The 27,060-nt window shown below is 30.8% G+C and overlaps 1 protein-coding gene across 1 annotated transcript in view; it reads left to right on the top strand.

Moving 5' to 3' along the window:
- The window catches only part of LOC126844468 (carbonic anhydrase-related protein 10), an 85,887-nt gene that overhangs the window by 32,586 nt on the left and 26,241 nt on the right, over positions 1-27,060 (top strand). The window contains exon 3 of the mRNA XM_050582687.1: positions 14,700-14,750. Within this exon, the coding sequence (XP_050438644.1) occupies positions 14,700-14,750 (51 nt within the window). The remainder of the gene's footprint in view (positions 1-14,699; positions 14,751-27,060) is intronic.

The following is a 27,060-nucleotide window of genomic DNA, read 5'->3' as shown; positions in this document are numbered from 1 at the left end:
CAGAACTGTTACTCGTGTCACTTCATGGTTTATCTTCACTAGACTGTTCAACTCTTTCCCCAAAACCGAGTTTATGAGCTTTTTTTTTTTAATATAATATTAAGAGCGTATTATTAAACGTTTCATTTAAGTACAAAGAACTGCACAGTAGAAATAAGTAGAAGTACAGTAGAACTGTTTTTTATGCAAACTGCTGTCATCTATGTTGTTAAAAATGTTATGTTTAATGCCCCTTTGTCTTCTTAAAAACCATTTTCAATAACACTGTCTATGAATTTTGAAAAACTAATCGGACCGATTGAATTCAAACTTTTTTTGGCTCATTACGTAAATAATATTGTGAACCAAATTGTTATTTTATAAATTAAAGTTTTATTTTATAAAAAAAAAAAAATAAAAAAATTGGAAAATATATTTTTTTTATTAAAAATATACTATTTGTATAGTTAAAATAAAACCAGTACAGTAGGGTCAGGCCATAGTAGGGACGGAGCATAGTTGGCTCGGGGCATGGTGGGGACGGGAAGGTCACAGGTTTACAGGAATTTTTAAATCTGAAAGTGATAAAATCACTTTCGAAAAAACGCTTCGATGCAAATCGGTAGTTAGTATTTTCAATCCAATACAGTCCAAACCAAGCACAGTATAAACCAGCAAAGTTAGAAAGTTTTAAATTAAGGTTCTGTATTTACAAATGAGCATCAAAGCGTTTATTTGAAAGTGATTTTATCCGAGAAGACTAGTACAGTAGAGTATAGGCATAATGTAATCAAAGCAATGAGAAAACGGAGAGGTCACGGGTCTACAGGAATTATTATAGATAAAAGTGATAAAATTGAATAAAATCACTTTCAAATTCACTATGCCCCGACCCCACTGTACTGGTTTTTTTTTTTTGCAAAAACTTAGTGGACTAAATAACACATATACAATGTCTTGTTATATTTTGTTGGAATGGTCGACGATTCATGTTTCAATCGTTTGTACTCCCTAGTTTAAATTATAATCGCTTATTCTCAATAAAATTAATATTTATGTATTATATACTTCCATTAGAGCAATCTCACACAAATTATTTATACTTCATAGATTATATTATTTCAAAGCTATATTATACTTCTATTTTACTAAATTGACAATGTACAAAATAAAATGCAACTAAAAAAACCTTTTTATAGATCCTTAAAATGTAAAGAGTGGGATAGTGAAACGGGTTTTCCCATTTAAATACATTAGAAAACCGCCGTTTTACTGTATATTAATTTCTTGTTATTTTCTAAAGAAAAATTGATTTTCTTACATTTAAATTAACCTTCATGCGCTCGCGCCTTCTAAAGTTACACTGCCGCTCGCAAGGGCGGCAATTCGGCCGTCTTTATTTTTTTATGATTTTCGTGAGTTATTCTTTATTTAAGGTGGATGTTTCGAAATATTTAGAGTCAATTACCTCTAACACAACATTGGAACATAAAAAATGTTGACCAAAAATGTTTATTTAAAAAATAATAGAAATATCCTTCATCCGCTCGCATGGACGGCAAATTGGCCGTCCTTTTAAATTTTCGAGAAAAATTTTCTTCAGAGCACCAAGGGAGTGGTAAAAGGTTCTTGTAATTTCTATTGACACTTGCCTTTCCTATATGCCTCCTTTTTCATAATATAAATCCAAATCGTAAGTATAAAAAATACAGGCAAAAATTCTCTTGTTTTCTCTTGTCAAACATTTTTGGGACTCTATCTGCTCCCCCTGATTTTAGGCATAAAAGTTACATTTAAGTTAAATTTATTATATAAAACGATTGAAAATAATTTGTATTGTTAAAATTAACAATATTTTTTTAAAGAGCAGTTTTCGAGGGAGCTTAAAGTCAGATACTAACATAGAGATGCAAATGACTTATTTTAACAATCAAGATATAATGAAAACAATAGTATAGTAAACTTAAATAAAACAATTATTTAAAAAAAAATGAATGTATCATACAATTTTTAATACCCTGAGCTATTATTTACTCTGTGTTTACGTTCAACGTTATTTCATTAAAAAAACGTAGCTTACTGTCAGAAAAATTGCATGTGGGGAAAAGTATGAAAGCAGGCCGTTTGCCGGAAGGAATTGTTTTTGATAATTTAATTAGTGTTTCGCCGAACGCTATGTGGATACTGTTTACTGTTTCATAAAACCTATAATTATTATGTTGAATTAGTGATGGATATTATATAGAGTAGCACAAGCTTTATTGTACGGATTATTTGGAAAAAAAATGTTAACAGGACTAATAGTAATTAATTAAGTTAAAAAACCAATTTCATGTTTTAGCAAAAATATGAACCAGGCTACCAAAATGTATATTAGTAATGAGAGACAAATACGGATTTATGAAGTCATTGGATATCGTTCGAATATTTAAATCTGTAATTGACAATTTATCTGGATTTTTTTTTAATACAAGTTATGAAACTTCGATTACGAACCATTTGTACCTATTTTTATAACGTTTATTGGAAACAATCATTTTCTTAACACTTATATGACAAAATATATGAAGTTTTGTAAATAAACGATTATAGATTCGTAGAAAACAAAATACATATACATAATATGCTATTTCTAAAAGTCCGTATAAAAAATGTGTTGAATAAAAGTAATCTACCTTCTTGAAGAAAATCCAATTAATAAAAAAAACTTTAAAGTTTTGCCAGATTTATAAAGACAAAAATTAAAATAAGGTAAGTATTTTATATACTTACTTCTCGAGTACATACTACACATGTTCTTGAAGTCAACTGGACATTTTAAATTTTCTACTTGACAATAAGAGTCCTAATAAGCACCTTAAAATAAATCTTGGAGTAGTAGTAAGGACACGGTCCAAAATACCGGATGGTAATCGGGTTAGGGCCACGGATACCCATCTCCGTGTTAATTTCCCGGCGTTATCTATTAACGGCTAGGCTCTTTTGATTTTTTCCAAGAGTTTTAATAGCACTTAACCTATTATACGGCGTGATCGCGCAGCAGCGTCGGGTCGGTTAATTGAATTTAAACGGTCGTAAAAGGTCCCCGACAAAAATAGATTTTGCACATAGTATAACGGTTACAAATTGCTTAGAATGCGCACAACAGCACCACAGCCAGACACAAGCTTCAGTAGGTACAATATAATCTCCTGTAATGCGAGTAGTCTTGTTAATTTTGCTGGCCGATAAATGCAAAGATTATAGGAAGAGCGGGTCGTGACCAAACAATTTCCGCTTGAGTTTATACCATTAAAAGACAGCCAGTACTGGCTTTTTATTTAAAACCATAACCTACTCTAGAGTAAGTACCCCCGACCAAATGGCTTAAAGTCCTTGCTGCCAATGTTAGACGTTCGGACCGTTTTGTTGTACAACTGAACCGAGTTATAGGACTAGAATGTCAAACGTAGTTAAAACGAATTTCACGTTATTGATTTAATAATCTTAACAGATAAAATATAAGAAATACTCAACGAGTACTTTTAACTGTTTTTGGAACGTTAACGCAGCATCGTTATTGATCCAATCGGTTTACAATGATATGAGTTGCCAATCAAAAAAATATATGTCAAAGTAAACCATTAAAGCTAATCATATTATGTTAAGAAATAATTTTCTATTTTCATCAGCCAACGTACTCTAGTGGTTTTGATCTCACATCCTTTATGAGGTTTCATTACAAAATATTTCACTTATTTATTATTTTAAACCGTGGCTCGACAAAATTCCAGGAAGGATTGTTAAACTTCCATTATACCTAAAGGAATAGTATAACTAAAAAAAACCTGCAGGATAGTCATGAACAAATAATTGAAAAACATGGTTTTGATATAATTACCTAACATTTTTGTTAATGGTCCAAGCTCTTATTTTTAAAACTTATATAGGGTAACGTATTTTATTAATTTTTCACAAAAGATAATATATTTATTATAATTATTGACTGGTGGAAAACTAATTGAGAATAATAACTTATACGTTTATTATAGCGTTAAAAGTTTAGATGGGAAAAATGAAATATAACGGGAAGGACATAAATATAATCCTCCTACACCCTTAAAAAAAAGTGAATATTTGAAAATTTGTCAGTATTGTAGAATAACATTACATTACCAGAAATTACAAAAGTTGCGCGAAAACGTACTATCGGAAAAGGGCGTCTACAATGTTATCGGTAAAACAATGTTTCGGAGAAAAGTTGTCTAACGTATTACCTACCTAGTACGTTGCAACGTTTTCAAACAAAAAGATTTAATCGCCAGAGGAGGAAAACATACTTGCACGTTTGCAGTAAGTATATTATATTAGTTGACATCATATTTTGTGCGATACACATCTATACCTACCTAGCCGGCGTTCGATATCTAACGAACGTGGAACTACACATTAAACAAGGAAATATAGTAGGTAGCTAAATTTATATTCAAATACAATGCTATGTAGGTAATTTACGTATTGATGAAAGTACTACATTTTGTGATTGGATAACCCGTAATGTTGAGAACTTGTTCAAACAATTGTAGTTTTCCTCGGAAAACGCTTATACGAGAGTTGGTAGAATATAATAACAATACTATAGTAGTGTGCTTTTCATTGTTACGTTTGTAGTTGGATATTCATATTAGAAATAATAATAATTCATTATGGTTTTTGTGAAAAACTTGTACAAATATTTTAACAAAATTAATGTAATGAAGGTCAGGTTTTTCGCATCAATCTATTCATGGACAGTATGCTATATTATTTGCTTGCATTTTTCCTCTAAAGAAATTCCTTGTTCAAAGTTTGAAGTTATTGTGTACACGAGCACGTTGCTTATATACTTTTGTAGTACAACAGTAAACGTATTTTCTTAAATTAAATATTTTATAAATGGACACCGGTGCAGTGACTCGTAGTATATTTCATATCTATAATGCTACTTGACCCGTCTTTATGTTACAATGCTCTCTTTTTTGTTTAAGAATTGTTTTCTTGTTTTGCCAACTGAAATACTTTTTGAGGTAGGTATTCTCATTATTGAAGCGAATTATTCTGTAGTCGTTTTACCGGGAATAGTAGCACAAAGTTTTTGTATGAGGATTGAGGAATTCGTGTCAAAATGGTCGTCAAATGTACCGTTCCTCGCGTTTCAACCGCAAATATCGCACCGCACTATGGGTATTAAATGTATCATTTACCACTAAGAAATACCGCATTTTACCAAGTGTAGTATTTGAATGATACGGCATACATTTCAAACCAACCACTTTTAGTTTGATTTACTGTGCAGTGAAATTGTCGAAATTGAATCACGCCGAAATCACTGTGACACAACAATATTATGACTTTCAACCAAATAAAACCTAACTATCAAAATGTCTGTAGGTGAGTTGCGGCCCGAGGTGGTGTTTATGATGTCGGAGACCGGTGAATTGCGGCCCGGCAGTTTTCGATGGACGTATGAGTGGCGGTCCGTACAACCTTTGTTTATCTTGAAACTTTAATCGCCAATTTAGTTATACAGGATGATTTGTTTAAAGAGATCCACTCAATATCTTATAGCTTATAGGATTTAATTAGTTTTTAAATTTTTATTTTCGCATTGTTTTCATATTATGTGATCTCGTTACTTTTGAAGTTATTAGAGTGTCAAAGTTAGGACAGATGAATTTTTGTCAACTCAATAGTATAAAAAAAACTAAAATGTCAACGACGGAACCGCTCATCGGCAAATAACATGACGAAACTTGACTTTAACTTGAGCTTAACTTGACCAAAAAACACATTTTTGGGAGATAACTCAGTCAACCTCCTTGTGGTGTCTCCTGGGTAACGCTTATAGGCTAATATAAAGTGGTAATTATTATGTGGCCGCAACTCGTACTTGATTTAGGGATTGGGCCGCGACTCACCAACACCGATCAAAACTATAGCAATTCTTCTTTAATGACAAATATAAATTATAACGATAGTGTTTTTCGTTGACTTTTTTTCTAGAACTTTAGGTGATCACGTTTTTTACTTAATGATTTTTTCGTAGAACTAGCCAATTTTCATAATTGTTTTGTAGCTGTTACCAAATGTGGTAACATCCCCAAAACCGTGGCGATGACCGCATGATACTTCCCTGAAAGTAATTACTAATTAGACAATATAATCTATTCGTTTCGTGATGTCGATACCAAGAGCGCTCCCAGGGAGGGTCGGGGGACAACTCTCCCTAGATTCTCTGCACGTTAAACAAAATTATATACCCAATAGCCTTAATTCTCAAAACCGATTACAAAATCATAGGTACCCTCCATGAATTTTCACCTGTGGGTGCGCTTGGTAATTACTATCAGTTTTGGTTGAATGATCAATTTTCCACTTCAGTAAAACTATTTAGAACCTCGCGAAAATGTTTTAGATATTTTTAAAATAACATTATTCTTCACCACAAGTATAAAAGATGAAAAAGCTTGGACACTATTCTTCTACAGTGATATAATCAGTAATCACTTCAACGTTGTATGAAATGTGGAAATTGTAACCATTCAAACAATTGTGGGAAAAAACTTGAACGTTCGCCAAATATGCACTCTAATTTTCCAGTCAAACAAGGATTTTAACCGAATGAGTTATGTCAATAAATCATCAAACGTTATACGAACATAAGATAATCAAGCTTTAGCTAACAATGAACAGTTTGAAAATCATTATTAATATATTAATTTTCTTCTTTGAATCAACACCTTATTCGAATTTTTATATTAAAATTCATCGACTCAATGTGGTGTTATGTAAGTAAATTTATTTATAAGACATGTTAGATGATCAGTTATAATTATTTATTTTTATTTGTAGTCTTTATAAGGTAAAATTATTTCCATACCGGGTAAGATGTTGTTGCATTTTATTTTACAGGGCATAATTCCTCTTTTCAAACTGTCTAAGTAATAATAAAAATAATTTAAGTTATTATTTATTTAGTATCGTTCGGTACCTTCTGGATTACCTATGCACTTGTTAGATAAAATATAAACGGTCATGCATTTATACGTGAGTATACAATATTTTGTAATAATTAAAGAGCTTTCCTAGTATACCAACTTAATTGCTTCTATGCTCGATGTCGGTATGAAGCATGCCTGTGGTCACAACTAATCGTATTACGGCTAAAACTGACAGCATAGCATTAAATAGTTGATTAATATCACATTTAGGCTCACAACATATTATAAATTAAAAGTATTGACTGCAAAGCTTGATTAAAATATAAGACGGCAGTAAAAATTAAATGATATCTACAGCTAGACAACACATCTTAAACTCACTTATATAATGTCAACATAATTAATTCAAAACATGTTACTAAGCAGTCCTTATTAGTTCTGTAGATTTTTATCTTTTCGTTATACTAATATAAATATAGATAACTATTATATAATTTCGTACACAGTCAAAAGGTGTCATCAAAAAGAAATAATTATAAGTGTAGACTCTAGTTTTTATAATATTACATCAAACTATAATTAAGTAAAACATTATAAATTAATCTACTTAATCTTAAACATTGCTTTGAAAACATTGTATTTTGTATTAATTTTAGTAAAATAAAAAGTTATCCAAGAGCATAGGCATGTTTTGAACACTTTTGTTAAAAAGAAAAAAAACAAATATAGGAAATAGCTTAGTCTAAAATAATTGTTTTCGTTACTTTGATGTACAATCATTTTTTGTACTTTAAAATTTGTAAATGTGTCAATTAAGGAATTAACTTGAAAACCTGCAATAACGACTTATACATAATATGCTTAACGGCTGATTTGAATTTACTTCATTTTAATTGTTTTATAACTTTGTGTACCTCATTTATCATTTCGTTTACTTTTATTAGTTATTTCTACTCGTGACAGCTTTCAGTTAAGTATTATACTGACAATCACTCTTAAACATTCTCCTCTATGAGTATCATTCGAACCTTTATGTATTTTCGTTTGTCATAATAATTAGTGACTAGTAAGTAGTAACGTCTATAGTCTATTAGTAGTAAGAACTGGTAGTTTGTTTTTATGTCATAGAAAAACAATTTAAAAGAACTCAACGTCGGAAGCATGTGAAATATTTGAGAATTTAGTGCAAGTACTAGTATTTACCTGGTAAGCACTAAAACCAAAAAATGTACTTAAAGGTTGTCATAAAAACATAATAAAACATTAATTAGTGTTACAGAAAATTTTCGCATATGCTCTTGAAAACTAATTGGGTTCGCACGATGATAAAGTGTTATTCCAGCACTTCGGGTAACTTGTACCTAAAGGGAAAACTAGATATTTGACGGGACTTGAAGTGCTCGGTAATGATAGTCTATGGGGTAGTGTGAAACTATGTCCACTTAATTTGGGTCACAATGTTATACGACCAACCCATTCGGTTTTTAAATTTTAAATTCCGTCTCCTTCTGTTCATTCTAATACACACACTTGTATAATGTATTTGTATAAGGTTTTTGGCTTTTGCTATATAAACGGGTTTAATCGAATGATATATTATATTTGTATACTATCGAATGATGACAGTAATTAGAAAGTCAAACTTCAATGAATGATGGATAAACGATATTATTCGACTGATTCACTTCGGTCGAACGCAAAAAAAAAATATATCCATCTGTCCGACGGCAGGATACAATTTTATGACCAACACTTCCGTTTTCATACCGTCACTTACATATTATATTCGTATCATCGGTGTAGAAAAGCTCAACGGTTTTCTACAAACTGATAAGTTGCAATTTTCGTTGGGGTTTTTCTACATTAAACCCTTAATCTACATTATGCATTACTATCAGAATATGCGAATTGTCTATGAGGACTAGGAAAAGTTATTTATTGCAATTCCTCCTAGTTATAGGTTTTAACTGATTTCGTACGTATACTTTTTAACTACACGACTTCTTAGTTATTTGCAGGGGCAGATACAAGGAAGCCATAGAGGCTGAAGCCACATCCTTATGTAGAAACTTTTATTTTATGCATTAAAAGTGTATTTTTATGTTTCTTTTTTTATAATATAAAATATATTAGAATATGTATTTTTTTATTATGTTAACTAAATTTAAAGAGATTTTTTTTCTAGTCTCTCTTTTTTTATTTCTAGATCCGTCCTTGATTATTCATACAGATTCCAAGCACAATAATATAATGTAACATAACTCCGTATGCTATGCGTCCAGGAACGGAAACCGCCTAATCGTTTATCGGTGAAAAATGTACTACAAGTATGGTGCTACACATACCTATAACCGTGCACCACCGCCAGCCACGCCGTTCTAAGCGTTTAAGTGCCGGCCTGTTTCCCTTTTGGAGCACAATTTATTATGTATAATATTGTATTTATATTTATTTTTCGAAACTGTTACACGACGTATGCTCTGGATTTATCGTTGCACACGCACACAAACTCACATTATGGAAATCATAATAATATTCGACATGCCGTCCGAATGTATATTAAATGCGTGGTCGACGTGCACCGGCCGGCCATTGAGTTCAATGGGGGTATAGTTCACGATTTATATAAAGTCTTCGGCCATGAATGCGTATGCAAGAGACCGAGATAGACCCCGGTGGAGCAGAGTTAGGTACATATAAGTAAAACGGTATACGGTCATTTTTTTTTTTTTTAGAATGTGCAAGCTCGCTTCCGCATCCGCGTTACGTGTTTTCCATTTTTATATATATATTTTTTTTGTTTGTATTTTCCCGACACACCTATATATATATGTAGGTGTATATGCAAGTAAAGCCGCAACGGCTGTCGCTGTCACCGGCCCTTCTGTATAATAAAACGATCAAGAGTTAGTTCGATGTCGTCGTTTCAGTCACCATTTGGATGGCACTTAGGTACAAAACGACGGTGCAGTGTCTTATTGTGGGTCCTACTTGGTCCGAAACCATCATTACTTCTGTTAGCGATATATAGTGACTTATGATACGGAAATTATGTTAGTTTTCTAAAAATTCATTAAATTCAATCGGTGTGTTTAGGATCTTGATGTTTGGCACCCGCCGAGTTGGGTAAAATTGATGGGGTCTTGCGCAAAACCCACCACAAGTCCGTTTCATCAAAAATGGATTTTACAAAAACGGTGCACATTTTAGAGCAACAAAAAGTAAAAGTTACTTATAATTATAATATTACTATAAACGCATCCCCTCCCGCCAATTGTACTAAACGAGAATACAATTTTCTTTTAGCTTAAAACAAAGATAAAAGCACAGAATACATTAAATTCAGTCTATTCTGTGATTAGAGTAGATAGATGCACGAAGATAATAACATAATGTAGAATATATATTTTAGAAGTAAATTATTAAAAATAACTAGGGTGTATGTTGTGTAATGTATACAAGAAGTAAGGCAAAATTAAAATACTCCAAGTCGGCTGTAGGGCCAAAACCTACAAGGTAGAAATAAATTATTCGTCCTTCGTAGTTTTTGTAATAGAAAATGTGTTTAATTATATTTTACACTATTCACTAATGAGTAGGTATCGTTGAATCGCTATAAAGGCGTCACGTACACGAAACGGTGTAAAAACACATTGGATATTAGGGTGGTAAAGCATTGAAAATATAGTTTAAAAAATACATATTGACAGTAAACGCTATGTTATGATATAATAAAAGCATACATAGTGCTATTGATAGGTAATGGGTGTTATACAATCTAGCATTGAGAAAATCGACGGCAATACAATTAACCAATATTTGCGTTGGCCGTAAAATAAATAATAAGATAATAACTGACTGACAACCGTCAGTCAAAAAGTCATCGTCTGGGGTAGTATAAGTTTTAAATTATAATATTTTTTCAACTAATAGAGATAATATTTCACCGTGAAAAAATATATTAAAAATGGATATAAGACTCGTAAATCGTTTAAAAGTGACAGGTCAAAAACACCCCCCCCCCCTAAGTCAGGAGGAGGGGGGGCTCCTGACTTTCAACAATACTATAACGGAAGAGACAATGCCCATAATAATAATAATAATGCTAATAGGCATTAGCGATGGTAAATATGCTCAGATATTTTATGTTACCGGTCTCGATGACTTAGGAGGTAACACGCAATAATTCGACACACTGGAATTGCACCGCAGCCGATAATGGGTTTGATTTGTTTATTTTTTTTATCCATTAAAGGAACCTTAGGAACTAACCGCTTGCCGAACAACAGATATCGCTCATTTTACAAATCGAAAGTTATGACACATATTAATTAACATTGCTTTTCTATGTACTGGATGTTCAAGACACATAAATCACTTTACAATTACATTAGCATCCTTTTTTAAAAAAAGTTGAATATTTATTCAAACGATATAAAACAAAATAATATAGTGGATGGAACGGAAAAATCTTAGATACTAGACATAAACATGATATTAGTGTTGAAACCTTACTGAAAGATAATGGTTGTTAAAAATTATACTAATTTAACCTTTTCCCCGGTAAAACAATTACATAAACTAAATTAAAGAATAAACGTATTGTGTTTTGTACTAGTCGAGCTTCTTTTAATTTATACCGTCACCAACTAGATTTTGTATAAAAAAATATTAGTATATTCACGTATATATTTGCTTTTTCTTTGAACTCACTCAAAAGGCGGTATTTTATAATTTTATCGTATCTGACTTGGGCCCGTTATTTACCCCATTGACATCGCGTGCCCTAGGTAATCACCATAAATCTGTAGCGCTTGCGAGGACAAAGGGAGCTTTTTTATAGGAAACTACCATTAAACGAGATTTAACGTCATCTGAGTGGAATCGTCGCCAATGACAAATTGTAAGTCAGGTATTTTTGCCCTTTCACTATATAATGATGATGTTTGTCATTTGTCTTTGATATTATTCAAGCGAAATACGGAATAAAATTATACTTATTAATTTAATTCCGACACTGGAATATCGTACAAACCTAATGCGGCATTCGTGGTTAACCGGTAGCTTTAATCCGTTTTAAATGGATCTATTATTATTAATATTATGACAAAATACATGTATGCGCACAAATAAAAAAAAATTTACAAACGTTGAAATTATCGCACCGCGTCTTTTGTTTCTTATGTTCTGCATCAAGCTCAATGTGTCACTTATCCTATGTTGTTGTATAACATTGGAAGCACCACAGTTTGGAAAATGGTCCCATTTTAAATTCATATTTTTGAAGAATTTCCCGCTATTTTCTAAACATGAATAGATACATATTTTGTCTAACTTAATTAAATTTTTTAACTAATCAACGTCTTGTTTTGGATATAACTAATTTATTGCAGTTCGCGAAATTTCCAGCACCATTTACGTTAATAGGACGGCAAGTAATTTATTAATTTTCGTGTTATCCTAACTCGGATAGAATAAATAGTTTGTTCGACGAACAAATGTCGTTTTATACGTCTTTATTAGTGCATAGGTATTTAAACGCATTTTATCGGTAGTTTTTGGCGCACAAATGCATGTTTTTTAATTGATTTGTAAGTGCATTTAATCCACACGCCTGTACATTTAATGTTGCATATTATACATTGATTTATATTGTAAACGATTTCGCGCGAAATCAGCGTTTTCCTGATATTCCGGTCGCTTTGTCCCGTGCCCTTCTGTTATGGCAACAACAAAATACCGACAGTAGACTCAATAATAATTAAACGGCATTGTTTAGATTGCTTCTTAAGGTCGCCTTGATTTTTCTCGTAAACGGTGAGAAATGATTTTGTACGGTCTGCGATTCTGCCCGTATGGCGCGCTTAAATTGTATTTCCCAGCTGTGTTAACACAACTAACTGCATCTGCATCCGATTGATACAGATTGCGATGTTGTTTACACACAATAATAAGTAACAATAGTGGCCGACGACTCAAAGCGCATTACCCAAACTTGCTTTCGTTATAATTATTATTCAACCCAACTCGATAAAAGAACATAAAATAAAAACTTGTATGTTATCAACTGATTATCCCTCCCTCGCCCCATAATTTCGCCATTGATAAAAATGGTTGGTTTTTTTTTATATCAATAATTATACTCCGAGCAAAATATTATTGGATTTAATTTTGAGCCCAAAAGGTTTGGTTTTTACAATACCGGACTTGTCTCAGGTCCCGGCCAAGGCTAAATTACCCGAGGATAATAGTTATTGTGATGTGATTATTATTAATAATACTAATACAATTATGTCATTAATTTTGGTGTACGCAAGGCGAGAAAGAGGTCAAACGACTGATCCCTCGACTAGATAATAACATGTGCGCACTGTGTGTGCATGTGTTTTAATTAATTTGTACAACCAGCACAAAATGATGATGTGTCTACAAAACGGGCGATGGCCTCACAGGATACATTATATTAATAATTGTATGAAGTCGTATAAGCATCATATGTTAGTAACGATAATTAAACGCCCAGTGCGTAATTCGTGTGTCGTAATAACGTTATAATAAAGAATTCCAAAGCACTTTGTTTATTGTTACTGATATTTTTAAAAGGGTCAATGGTGGAATTAGTATTTAAAAGGACGTCGTACAGCCAATTTTTCAACGTTGAAACGCAAAAATACCTCTAACAAAAACGAAAAATGACAGAATTTTTGAGACAACGTTATATTATTTTTCGATAAACTTAATATTTAACATTTAAAATCAAATTTTTTTACTATTTAAACTAGCTTTTTTTCACGTTGATATTTTCAAAAAATCAATATGACATTGTCTTCAAAATGTGCTTACCTATGTTTCGATTACATATTAAGTAAACACTTAATATAAAATCGAAAACAGCTATAGACTTAGTAAAACTCAGTTAACGGGTATCACGTCCTCTTAACAAGAATAAAATATTTTAGTGAACTTTACAAGGCGTTTTAGTTATGCAATTTTAGTGCGTTTGCGTCGGTGGAAATTTTGAATTGTATACATATTATAATATTAATAGCATATTATTATGTCTCTCGATATTTAAACCTGAATATTACCATTAATAATAATCAGTTATCAAAAAAAAAACATATTAATAATAATAAACACTGATTTTTAATATTCAAACAAGGATGATGTTTAACCAAAAATTTGATGATTTATTTTTATTTTTATAAATACAGTAAAAAACTAAAAATAGAAGTAGATGGGGTATTAATAAATACGGGTTTGGCCAACAATAATATACTATCAATGGTGAGTACGTACATTCTAATATCCAAAACTAAAAAATATCTTTTCTTTTACTACTATATAATTATATGTATAAGAATCCAAAAGGAAATTGGAGACCAACAAAAAAGTCACAACGGTTATTTGTGCACTATCTTGTTAATAACTTAATACAAATCATACAATACAGAGATCTGACGATAAAAATTGTTTTTTTTAACTAACAAATTTTTAAGCTATAAATAATATGTTTATTGTTTAGTATATTTTATTTTACGCCTAAATAATTTATTATAATTTCAGAAAAAAATAATTTATTTTATATTATATTATTAAATTTTAAATAATATACTGTATACATTTTTAAATCTCACAAACTATCACTTTTTTTTGTTTTGAAAAACAAATACTGCGATCAAACTAACTTATTATTATTGTGTTTTATTAGTTGCGTTGATTATTATGTATAACTCTAATATTTAGTTTTGTTTGTTTTAGTGTTATCAACGGTTAGTTGGGAAGAATGGTGGACTTACGACGGTATATCAGGTAATTACAATGACAAAAGTATATACCTACAATTTGTTTTTGGGTCTGTGGTGGAATTAAAATCAATTTAAATAGGTATAATTATTTTTTTATATTGAGTTGTTCGTCATTAATGTTTACAGTTTGTTGAAAATATTCTGTATTAAGAAGAAATTAATCATTTGAAATAGTTTACTTCTTATAACATACTATGTATGTATATGTAGCGTTCGTTGGTATTGTTCTTTGGGTGAATCCTAAAATTCTTTTTTTAAGCCACCTTCTAATGAAAACACGTTTCATTAACGCCGAGTAGTTTTATTTCCCTAGTATAGTTTATTAAAAAAAAAAACGATGTTAAAAATATTTTTAGCCGTTTCCATAAGATCCCAAATTTTTGTTTTTTTTTTTTGTATCGATTTTATCAGATGTTGTTATTTTATCAATTATCAGTCAATGTCGTCTAATAGGAAACAACAACGTATGGCGTGTGTTGTCAAGAGGTCGGTAACGGTTAACGCTAATCGTGTAGCATGTGAGCGACGCAAGGGCTTAAAATAATGTACAAATCTGATAGAACATGTCGCCGGTTTGGTTTTTTATTTTCATTTCCGTTAGGTACCGGCCAGATATCTCTTGACATCCACGCGGTAATGGAAGCAATGCGATGTGACGACGCAGTAAAATCATTTCGAAAAGGTTAAGATTACTTCCGTGGAAAAAAAATATCATCAACCGTTACTTGGATAGTAAATGTCACGTGCATGTTTCTGTACACCAGAGTATAAAATAATAAACGTTTAAAAAAAGAAACCCCCGAAGAACAAGTATGTTCTCGAATGGTAATGGTATAGTACAGCGTGTTGTTGTTTTTAATAGGGTTTATCGGAGTACCAGAAGAAGGTATTCATTGAATAATATCTACTGAAGATAATATCACCTAATAAAAACATTACAAAAAAAAAAAAATTATTTGCCAGTCAAGTTGCGTGGGCTCAGAATAAAATGAGCTTCTTAGTGGTATAAAAGTACATATAAGCTCGCGATAGTTTTCAACAATCTATTTCATGCTAATAAATAGTAGTAATAGTGTTTGTATGTATAAATATTATTACAAAATGCTTCAGGTAAAATTATTATTTTGTGTTTTTAGAAAAAAACTGTAAAATTCATTTACTTTTTATTTGCTCAATTGTTCAAACTTTTTCGCTCTTAATGCTCATTACAACATTGAAACCAAAAATTAAAGATAATTGAACAGCTGAGAGGAAAAGGAATAATATTCCTCAATGTTTTCTATATAATTTATATAGTTATTATTAAATAAAAATAAGTAATTAATTTAAAAAAAACACATATACTGTTATATAAAATAAACTAAATATTACGCGACGTGTAACGGTCTGATCATTTGCGACGAGTATAATAATAATATAATATAACTTTAGTTGTGTCCCGTGCACTATATATTCGCACACAAACAAAGACAAAAAATAATAAAAAACTTAGTAGTATAAACATTAGAACCACCGCGGTTGAGATAAAAAAGAACTAATCAAAACAATATAAAACAAACAGGTCCAGACGTCTGGTATACTTCAGAAAAATAGGATTGAAGAAAAAATGACCTTTTTAAAATAATATAAAAAAATTGTATATTTTATTTTCGGTTTTTCCATTTTTTTTTTGTCGTTGACTGGCAATAAGCTCCAGAATACGAGGAAATACTACATACTTATACAACTTTTAAGATTTAACGCGGCACACCTCGAAGACGCTCACGGCGCACCAATGTGCCGCGGCACACCGGTTGAAAACCACTGCTTTATACGCTCATAATATGAGTATCCCCTTTCAGATACAGCATGGCTATCTCAGTTTATTTTCCGTATTTTTAGAACTTAATCCTTTTTCCACTCAGCTGTTCAATTTAACTTTAAGCGTCGCATAAAAAGGTGAGATCTAAAGTACGTAAGATCTAACTTATAAGTATAAAAATTATATGCATTTCTGTACAAAACAAATGGAAAAACCTCTCCGAAAATATAAAAATTTATACTAGTCGTCTTTCATTCTAATTCCACGTAATATTGAGTTAGACTGATGGGTTTAAAGCATACATTCAAATTAATTTATAAATTGAGCAACTGAATGGAAAAAGGATAAAATTCTAAAAATACGAAAGTGAATGGAGATAGCCATTTTGTAGCTAACTAAAACCAAAACCTGATATTATTCTAAATAAAGCATTATTCCTAAACAAATTGAGTGTTAAAATTATTTTTAAAGCCTAATTATATCTTTAAATTAGGTAAAGTGAGTAGAAAAAGGATAACATATAAGCTTATTAAATGTTTTATATAAAAAACTATTGATATTAATGATTTCAAATTTTAGGAAGTTAAAGTAAGGTATTTTCTTTACATAATTTGTATTTTGTACATGCAATATTTTTCTTAAAATCAAAATTTAGGAAATACAAATTTTTCTTTAAAATTCTGAAAGTTGGGTCTTAAGGAATACTATCCTTTTTTCACTAAGCTGTTCAATTTATGATATTACTAAAATATTACAAGCGATAAAAATTGGTTGAAATGTGTTATTTAGCCAATATTCAAATTTCGGTTAAATCTGAAGTTTCAACAATTATAATTTAAACTGACAATATTACTATCTATATCTTGATTACGAAAACAAAGTTTAAGTATTAAGTAGAAATTTTTCATAATTTGTAGTCATACATGCTATTGAAATCTATGTCACTTAGATTCAAGGAAAAAAAATTAAATTTGCTTCTCTAGGTGTAATTTTTGTACTTTTTCCTTTTCAGTTTACATGGACATTAACGTACCATCTTAAACAGGTTATAACAAGGTCCACCTACAGCCGTAAAAGTTTTCTTCGAGGGTATTTTTTTTATCGATGTCATAATATTAAATGTTTAATGGCAGGTTGAGTTAGTGTAATCGTTTTATTGCTGTACAGTGTCAGTAACGACCTGTGACAGCTATTTTCCCCTTGAAATAGTGAAACATGTCGGTTAAATAAACCCCTATGTCCTATGCATACCGAACCTTTTTCGTTATTGCTATTTTTCTTTAACGATCCAGACAATTAATAATGGGGTGATTTTTATTAATTGAGAATACAGCAACATGTATTAGATTATCGTTAAACGGAGATTGTCCCGCTTTGGCCAAACTGTATAACAACGAGGGGTACACAATTGTGTGTTACCTAATTTCCTTGTCCTCTTGAAACTATATATATATATTATAATGTTTTATTAACTAATACAATTTTTCTTATATAATTCCATATAACAATACACGTAGTTGAATACATAGACGTTAAAAGTAAATTCCCGACAAAAAGACTCTAAAAATCGTTAACCAGTTTTGAATAAATACTTTTTGAGTTATCAGTTTAAAATGGTAAATAACTTTTTTTTTAAAAAGTTAATAAAATATGCACGTTACTTTTTCAGCTTCAAAGGTTGACAGAGCTTAAGTATTTACGAAAAACGATAAAGCTTGACTATTGTCTTATAATGCAAAATAACATAAAATAAAATAATTATTATTTACAATAATAATATGTTACTTAGTATTACTGTATAGGCACGGCAAATGTATGAACTTGCAATTTTAAACATTAGGTGTTAAAATACTTATTCAGTAATTAATGATTTTAATTATTTATTAGGTAGTTTTTATATTAAGATAAATACTAGGTACCACATTATACGATTGCTCGCTGGCAGAGAACAAAACAAATTATTCAAAAAAGTATTCATACACATCGTACCGTATGCAATTAATAGTTTAATTGGCACTTAATAATGAAGTATTAACGAAAAAATCAAGACGTCGACTCTGTTAGTATTTCTGTTTTTAAGCTTTAAGGACTTGCTTACGAGCTCTTTTTTTACCAGCTTTATTTTTCTACGGAATTCCATGAATAGTTCTTTAAGCAGACAGATTTTGATAGTGAATTCATGATGGATAAGTTTTCCACGAAGGTGAAATGCTGACATAAGCGTATGGAAGTTATAAGGAAACACGAACATAAAAATGAACACAATTTTTAGTACTGTATTTCTAAATCCCGCGTATGGACATACTTTTCATGGTTTGTTAACTGCAAAATTCCTATATATATATATTTGTACAATACATCAAATTAGCCAATTAGTAACGTCGGAGATTAATAAAACTGATACGACATAATTTTACCTTCAAACCATTTGATTGAAGTATTAGTTTTGTTATATAACCACTATAATATGAACTCAACTTTAATTTTAACGGATCAAATGTTGTTATGATGTTTAAGAGGTTCTGTTTTTTGTCAAGACTATTATTTTTAAGTGTCGTTTTTATACGATGGCCGCCGAGTTGAATGAATGTCAACAAACGACAAGTTGACCGTTATAATAAGGGTGTTCCACTTGTAATCGACGCCCATCGCTTAAGCTAACAACTTTAATAAATAATCATATAGAAATTGTACACTACTGTAATACACTATAATAATTACATTACACACATAGTTATGTTCGGGCACTAATACTGTCACAGGGTAACCGATGGAAACAACTTAATAGGTACAACATGAACAATAATAATAATACTCGTAACAGATAATTGTATGCAAAAGTCAAAACAGCATCTGGTCAGTTTTAATGATAGAATGACAAATTTACAGCCCTCAAGAGTAAGCCAAAATTTAAAATAACATATGCACGGTGCGTTATTTATAACGTTGCTGTGTTTGCGGTAAATAGATTTTTGTCGGACGAACCGGCGCGGCGTGAAGTGATAAACTACGGTTGCTGTAAGATTGCTTATTTACTAGTCTGGAACGAAGTAGGTATAACTTACCTGTATATACTTACAAGGAAGAAAAAAAAATATACACATTTAATGTTTAAAAAACATGTACATATGTAAGGCGAAAGAGAAAAAAATCATTGGCGTAAAATGGGAGAACGTAAGGAGGAAGGGCAAGAAAAGATGGTTGGGTTTACAAAAAAGGTCCATGTGCAATTTTAACCATATCTTTATTATGCGGGTCAGATGTTCCCTCTAGTACTTCTGCCGACGGTTATTCTGCATACTGAATAAGATAAATGTCTTTTGAACAACACTCGGATTGCAATATATGATTAAATAGTTTGCCTTGTTCATACTTCCGCCGTGCTCGAAAGTATACACATTGTTTGAACGTGTAGATACTCGCCAAGTAATATTGTGTCATCTGTCACACATTAGGTATATCATACACCATTCCGTTTTCGTTACACTCATATCGGTACAAACATAAATTTTAAATGTATTTATATTGTAATAAAATAAAACATCCAAGTATATGAATCTGTACAACATTATTAATACCTCAACGTTGTACACAGATGCCTTAACAATGTTAAAATATGTATTTACATTAGATTTGGTAGCACGAATGTAAAATACAAATGCAATAAATTAAAATTTTTTTTTTTTTTTTATAATTCTGTAATACATTGATATTTTATTGAATTAAAATTTTAAATAAAAATAAAAAAGGTGGATTGTTTTTTGTTTGAAACTGTTATTTGCTTTATTTTTTTTTTAAACTATGTTGATTCATATAATATATAACTGGTAACCAATTAGGTGCGGATGAAAATAATGTTACAAGTGTAATTGCAATAGCTACGAAACTCCAAGAGTGTTTTATCAGTTAAGCTTTACATAATGTTGTGTATGACTACGAATAATTTCATAGCACATACAAAATAAGATGTATTTAACAATTAAATAAAACTACACTAGGCGTACCTGGACTTAACATAAGGTCGAATACTTGATATTAACTCGAAAATAAACTGTACTGTTCTTAAAAGCTAAGAGTTTTACTGTAAACATATAATTACAATAAATTATGTAAAATTAAGTGCAGACAAAAATGTAAGTAAAAATTTGTTTAGTGTTATTTAGTGCCCATTAATACAGAAGTTAAATGTGGTTATTGAATAATATAAAAAATATGCAAGAATTAACTTGTGAGAAACATCTAATTACTGTTATAGTTTCTGAAGAATTATTATCGTAACTACTTCATATTAGTTAAATCTACTTAATTTTTCAAATACATTTAAATTAAAGTAGACTTACATAATATTTTAATGTGGTTTTTATATATATATTTTTTTTAAAAAAAGCATGTTAAGAAATATGCTTGATCATACTTTCAAAATTACTAATTGAAAATTAAAAAATTTGTTATAATTTGTAATAAATTATGTAATGTTTATATATTTGGTGATAAGTTAATGTTTCGGTCGACTTTTGGATGAATGGCTTCCTTAAACTATCTGGCGTTCATAATCGTTACATCATCTAAAATATCATTCATTCGCATAAATTCGATTTTGCAAATTGCACAGTAATCGTATTTTTTTGTTTTCTAACGGGCCGCTGTAATCTTTTTAATTTCTTTCTCTGTGTTTTCCTTAATATCTGGATGTTAGTGTACAATTTCAGTTATTATCTTTTGTATTCTCTAATTATTAAGACCCCGAAAATAATACTTACATTCGATCCTTTAAACTCATATCCTCATAATATTCAAGAATGTCTGATACTAAAACTCCTTGACGTATTTTCTCTTTCTTATTAAATTTTTTGAGGTTATTCACTTCATTCCATAATCCTTTTAGTTGAATCTCGTTTATATTGTGTCCTTTTTTTAACTTTGTTCCCAAATTTTCTTCTACTTCTTCAACGTCTTGTATTTCATATTCCTTTTCATTATCAAACAGATTCATCGCTATTTCAAGCTGGACATGCTGTATTTGTTCATTAATCTTCTTATGGTCAATTTTTACTTATTTTTTAGTTCTGACTCAGCCTCTTCCTCTTCGGCATCATTCATTTTAGTGGCTAATATTTGGCTTTCCCTTTCATTCCAATCGTAACTTTACATCTCGTTGTCGTCTTCAAAATATTCTTGCCCTTCACTTGTAGATAATTCGTTAATGGACTCGATTGGGCTATCATACAATTTTCTGAGTCCTGTTCTACTCTTCTTCTGTTGTTACCAGTTTCTATCTCTTTACCTTCGGATAACATTTTGTTTGTGAATTTTGGCCGTGTATCGTGACATTTTTCTTTAAAATGTTTACCCAAACTACCAACATCGTTGATGTCTTCAGCCAAAAGGGGGTTTCTGTAAAATGCTTTCACGGCCACAGTCATTTGCTCAATTAAATCCGCCCATACAGACCTCTTATGTCTGACCACGGTCTCGCAGCTACCTGCACGGTTTTCGGTACAGTCATAATTTTTGTCATGTGAGTGAATCGCCAATTGTGTGTTCTTTCCATTGCATTTGCCATCCATATTCGCAGCGTTATTATGTCGACGGAAACGGCATAAGGCAAACAAGCTGGTCACGTATAGAACTACATATATTAATACTACTACTGTAGCAAAACGCAAAGTTTATATCATAGCAAATGGACATCACTACTCAAATACGTTTAATGTATTACCGAGATTATTGCGACAACGCGATAGGCGATATAGGCATCGGAGATCTTTTAGCTAATTAAGAGATGAACATACTGATGAGTTGTGTTTGGATTTTTTTTATTATGATTATAAATATTATGTAGGATGTTTCACGATGTGTTTCTGACTTATATAAAGTTTCACACATCAATAATAGTACAATTATAGTGAAACGCATTACTTAAAACGTATGGACTAGCCAACAAAAACCGTAAACATACTACGGACAACTGAGATTGTGGTATCAACAAAGCTAGTTTAGATTGTAGTGCGATAAACTTGTAGACCTACGTTATACATTGTAACGAGTATGACAATTATAATTAACCGCAATAATACTGGCCGAGTCTGAACCCATGATTACCTAATGTTTTAGATACCGGACCGATTTATTTTGTACGTATAAATTGTTCCGAACTGACCTTTGTTAGTAGTATTTCGTTTATTTTGTCATATTTTATACTCTATAGTATCAATATCTTCTTCAAGTTTTTTTTTACTTTTTTTCCCATGTTTATCTATCTTCATATGTATTTGTGTTATATAATCAATTTGTTTCAACATTTTTTCTTTTATATCTGTATTGTTGCATTTTTGTTATATGCTTTTGTAATTTAGGATCATTTACTCCATTAGAAATGAAATTGTACTGAATATCAGAATCCATAAGTGGGTCTTGTTTGATAAGTTGTCCTACTACTTTTATTTGTGTCTGCATTGTATCGTTATTAAGTTTAACGATGTGTTTCGCTTGTTTTTTTAAAATCCTTTGTTAAATTTTTTTTTTTTGTTTCATAGCTTACCTCAGTGGTTATCGTTATGGGGGTAGCTTGAATAGTTTTGTATTGGAGCCACCTACCTATTTTATTGGCTCAAGTTGTTCATTAAGTTCTTTAAGGTCTTTCATTGGAATGTCTCATAACTTTTTAAGAAGTGCAGACACAGCTTGTTTGCGTGTTTGTATGTCTTCACGTATTACTAGAGTCTGGTCAATACTTCGTTTCTGATACTAGGATCCTTTTTAAAAATATGATTTTTTACAATTACCGCATTGAGGTCTTTTACCCCCATATAATACATTTTAAATAGCTCCTCGTCTTCGATTGTCGGGTGCCTACCAACGAGTTTTTCTATGGGGTTTATTTGGCGCTTCTGAACCTCTGTAGCCATCTTTTCGATTTGTTTTACTTCTTTATTTAGATCTTTTACTTCTACAATTTTTTTTATTCGCGGTTTCCTTTTGGATTTTACACTGGTTTTTGCCGCGCCTTTCGTTTGCATAACGTTCGCTGACTTCGAGGAAACTCGAACTTGGCCATTGAACTTTTTACCAAAACTTCTACGTTATTCGTGCCTTCGGTCAAGAGTGGTTGCATATGGAGTGTTTCGAAAGCCAGATGATAGTGCGATTAAATATAGCTTACATGGTAATGCTGTGCAGCCAGTAGAGTGATCACTTATCTTAAATGTGATGAAAGGTTTCCATAACATATTTTCAATTTTTGGACGTTAAAAATACTAATATCTAACCTCTCCCCCCCCCCTGGACGTTGCTCATAGCGCCATAGGAGAACGGTTGCAGGCATTCTGTTTGCATTGAAATGTGTTTTTAACCATGCGTGAGAAAAACGCATAAGTTAAATACTGGCCGCGGACATCTACGGTGTAATTTACAGCAAGTAAAACACACTTCGTACTCTACCTATCAAAAACGCCACACCCAAAACCACATATAGGCATGACAAAGTTTGAATATATTTTTTATGAGTTGAACAAGAACACGTCGATTTTTAAAATTATTCTTCTAACAAAAAGCTTGTTTTACTTTATGGATGAAATATTGTTGTACTTATGACGTTTACATTAATTGTCGATAACAATTAATTAAATTCAATATTGTGGTCTTTAAAATAACTGTTATAAAATACATTTTTTTTTATGTTTTACGTCTATGCATTCTTTTACCATTTGGGGCTCAGACGGTTTATAGATTTGGCAGTTTTGGGGATTTTACTACTGGCTATCGATCTAACGTTTATCAGAAAAGTTTGGCACCTAAGAGAAACAGGTGGTCATTTCTCTCTCAAAACAGTCGTCTGACCTAAGGAGCAAACCACCAGTGGTCGAGATCCAAACCGGCGACTGTGCGTTATTACTTACACTGTCGCCTCGTCTCACTCTGATTTACTGTTTTTTTTTTAATATATCAAATATAGCGTTTATTTAAAACAAATTACAATCTATACAAAAATAATGCACAATAAGTAATAATTATTATTATAAAATACATTATTCATGTAGTTATTGAACAAATTATAACTTGTATAAAAAAAAAAATTATTGAAATTTGAATAAAGTTGACTTTCAAGATGTATCAACTATAGTGATGCACCTATACTATTTCATCCAACATAATGCCAATCATTTTCTCGGAAAATAATTACCATGTTGTAGTTTTTCTTTTAAAAAACATTTTTATTTATGCTATTGTACAATGTTATAAAGTAATATAATATATACCTACCTTTTTTATCAAAGCGATATCAACTTTTGAAACTTAAATAGAAACATGTATATATTTAATAAACATTTAAAAATAGGAATTATTTGCTACCATTTTAAATGATCGATAACCAATTTTGATCAATTTTTAAAGTTTAAAGCTTAGGACAGGAGGAAGGGTGCAGAGAAGTGCCATTTGTAAGTAACTGCTTGCATCACTCAACCGCACATTACTTCCCGTCCTAAATTATGAACTTAATAATTTTAAAATTAATTATTCAATACTGAGTATCGACCAGTCAACACGATTGGTAAATTATTTGTATTTTGAAAAGTTAGTTAAGTATAATATATGCATTACCATTTGAATTTCAAAAGTTAATAGATTTGAAAAATACTAAATGTTTAGTAATTTTATAATATTTTTAACATAAATAAATATGTGTTTAAAAGGTTTAACTATAAAATTGTAATTATTCCCGAGAAAATATGTTATATGATACACTCTGTATATTTGAATCAGGATTCCTATTTAAAGATAATAAATATAAACATTTAAAACTTCTTTCTTTTTAAATAAACAAACAAACAAATACTATTCTTGTTAACAAAAGGATGAACTTTTTAACATCGGTAAAAATAAAATGTAAATATTTTTAAAAAAACGGCGATAATTAAAATGTATAATGATATTAAGTAAATAATGTCAAGTTCAATATTAAAAGAGATCAAAAGAAATGATGATAAAAATCTATGGGATAATGTAATAACAGTTAATTGTGTTATTTTGCAAATGATAATTTCAATAACATCAGTTGACAATGGTGTTTAAAACCAATATGATCCAGCGACACAGTAGTGGCGCGGAGCTAAGTAAAACAAATAGCGAGCACTCACCGCTGTGTATAGTACTACACGAAGCACCGCAATCCCAATAAACGCGTGTAAATTTTACCATACATTTTGGAATGACTTTGTGGGCAAACGGCTGGACAAAAGTGAACGTATGAGATATTAGTAGATTGGGAAAGTTTTGTAGATTAGATCGAGTAAATTAACATATTGATTGGTTGAATACTTTCTTAGTTACAAGCAAAATAGTACAACATTTCTGAGGTTTTGAGATACTTGTTGTAGTCAAAAAATGATTATGATGACCGCGAGGCGGCAGGCGTTGTGTATGACGGCGAGTGGTCGAATCGGTGGAGTTCCCCATCATTGTTACGTCTACAGCTACACTGACATGCGATTGTTGTGTATTGTGCTGTACCTTGTGGTGTGTTGTTTTTGTGTTTAATTTGCTAATGCTATTACTGACGGTTAATACTATATTTTTATATAATAATATTAAAAAAAAACTACTGATATCCCAACAAAAACACTTCGTTAACTCAGTGTAAATGGTAGCTAATAATAAGTAAAAAAAAAAGTAGTGTTTTAACATAAACCTTAAAATACGTGATTTGATATAGGAACTAAGTAAATACCATAATGTAATATATTTATTATATGTACATCGTTGTCAATAAATAAAATCAGTCGAAATATCAAACCAGTCATGTAAAAATCGAAATTTAGTTTACTTGGCCGGGAGTTGAATTTTTTTTCCTGTTATAGTTATCCTACCATGTCCCTAAGTATACGTGTGCTATATTTACTAAGTAGGAAGTAGGAAAACACACGACTTCTGGCCAAGTAAACTAAATTTCGATTTTTTTATGGCTGGTTTGATATGTCGACTGATTTCATTTGTTGACAACGACGTATAATAAGTATATTACATTATGGTATTTACTTATAACACGTATTTAAGGCTTATGTTGAAACACTTCTTTTTTTTTTTTACTTAGCTACCATTTACACTGAGTTGACGAAGTATTTTTGTTGGGATATAAAATAATCTAAAGCGATTTAATAATTAAATAAGTTTATAACAATGTGTTTTTGATCTTAACTTAGATAAAATTAAAGCATCTTAATAGTTAATACGTACTTCCATATATTCGTATATGCTAGCAAGAAATCATTGAATAGCTGAAATGAGAAGCTATTGGTTTTATAATAATGTGTCGTTATATTTATTTGTTAATTTTGTGTCTAAACCCACAATATTTGTTTAAGCAGTGGACGAATTTCTTAATGTAACAAGTCTATAGATCAGAAATCGTACCCATCAGGTACTTAACAAAGTCGTAAGAAGTTTACTCCTTCCGATTCAAAATCGAGAAAAGCACTAAAAATGTACAAATTTGTTTAACTTAAAACTACAGCGC

Source organism: Adelges cooleyi, unplaced genomic scaffold, assembly GCF_023614345.1.
Source record: "Adelges cooleyi isolate 19-005CV unplaced genomic scaffold, UGA_ACOO_1.1 ACOO_flye_CR_arks_rails_tigmint_CR_PRNA_651, whole genome shotgun sequence".
Taxonomy (NCBI): domain Eukaryota; kingdom Metazoa; phylum Arthropoda; class Insecta; order Hemiptera; family Adelgidae; genus Adelges; species Adelges cooleyi.
The sequence above is the reverse complement of the archived record's forward strand: the minus strand, read 5'-3'. Positions and strand labels throughout refer to the sequence as shown.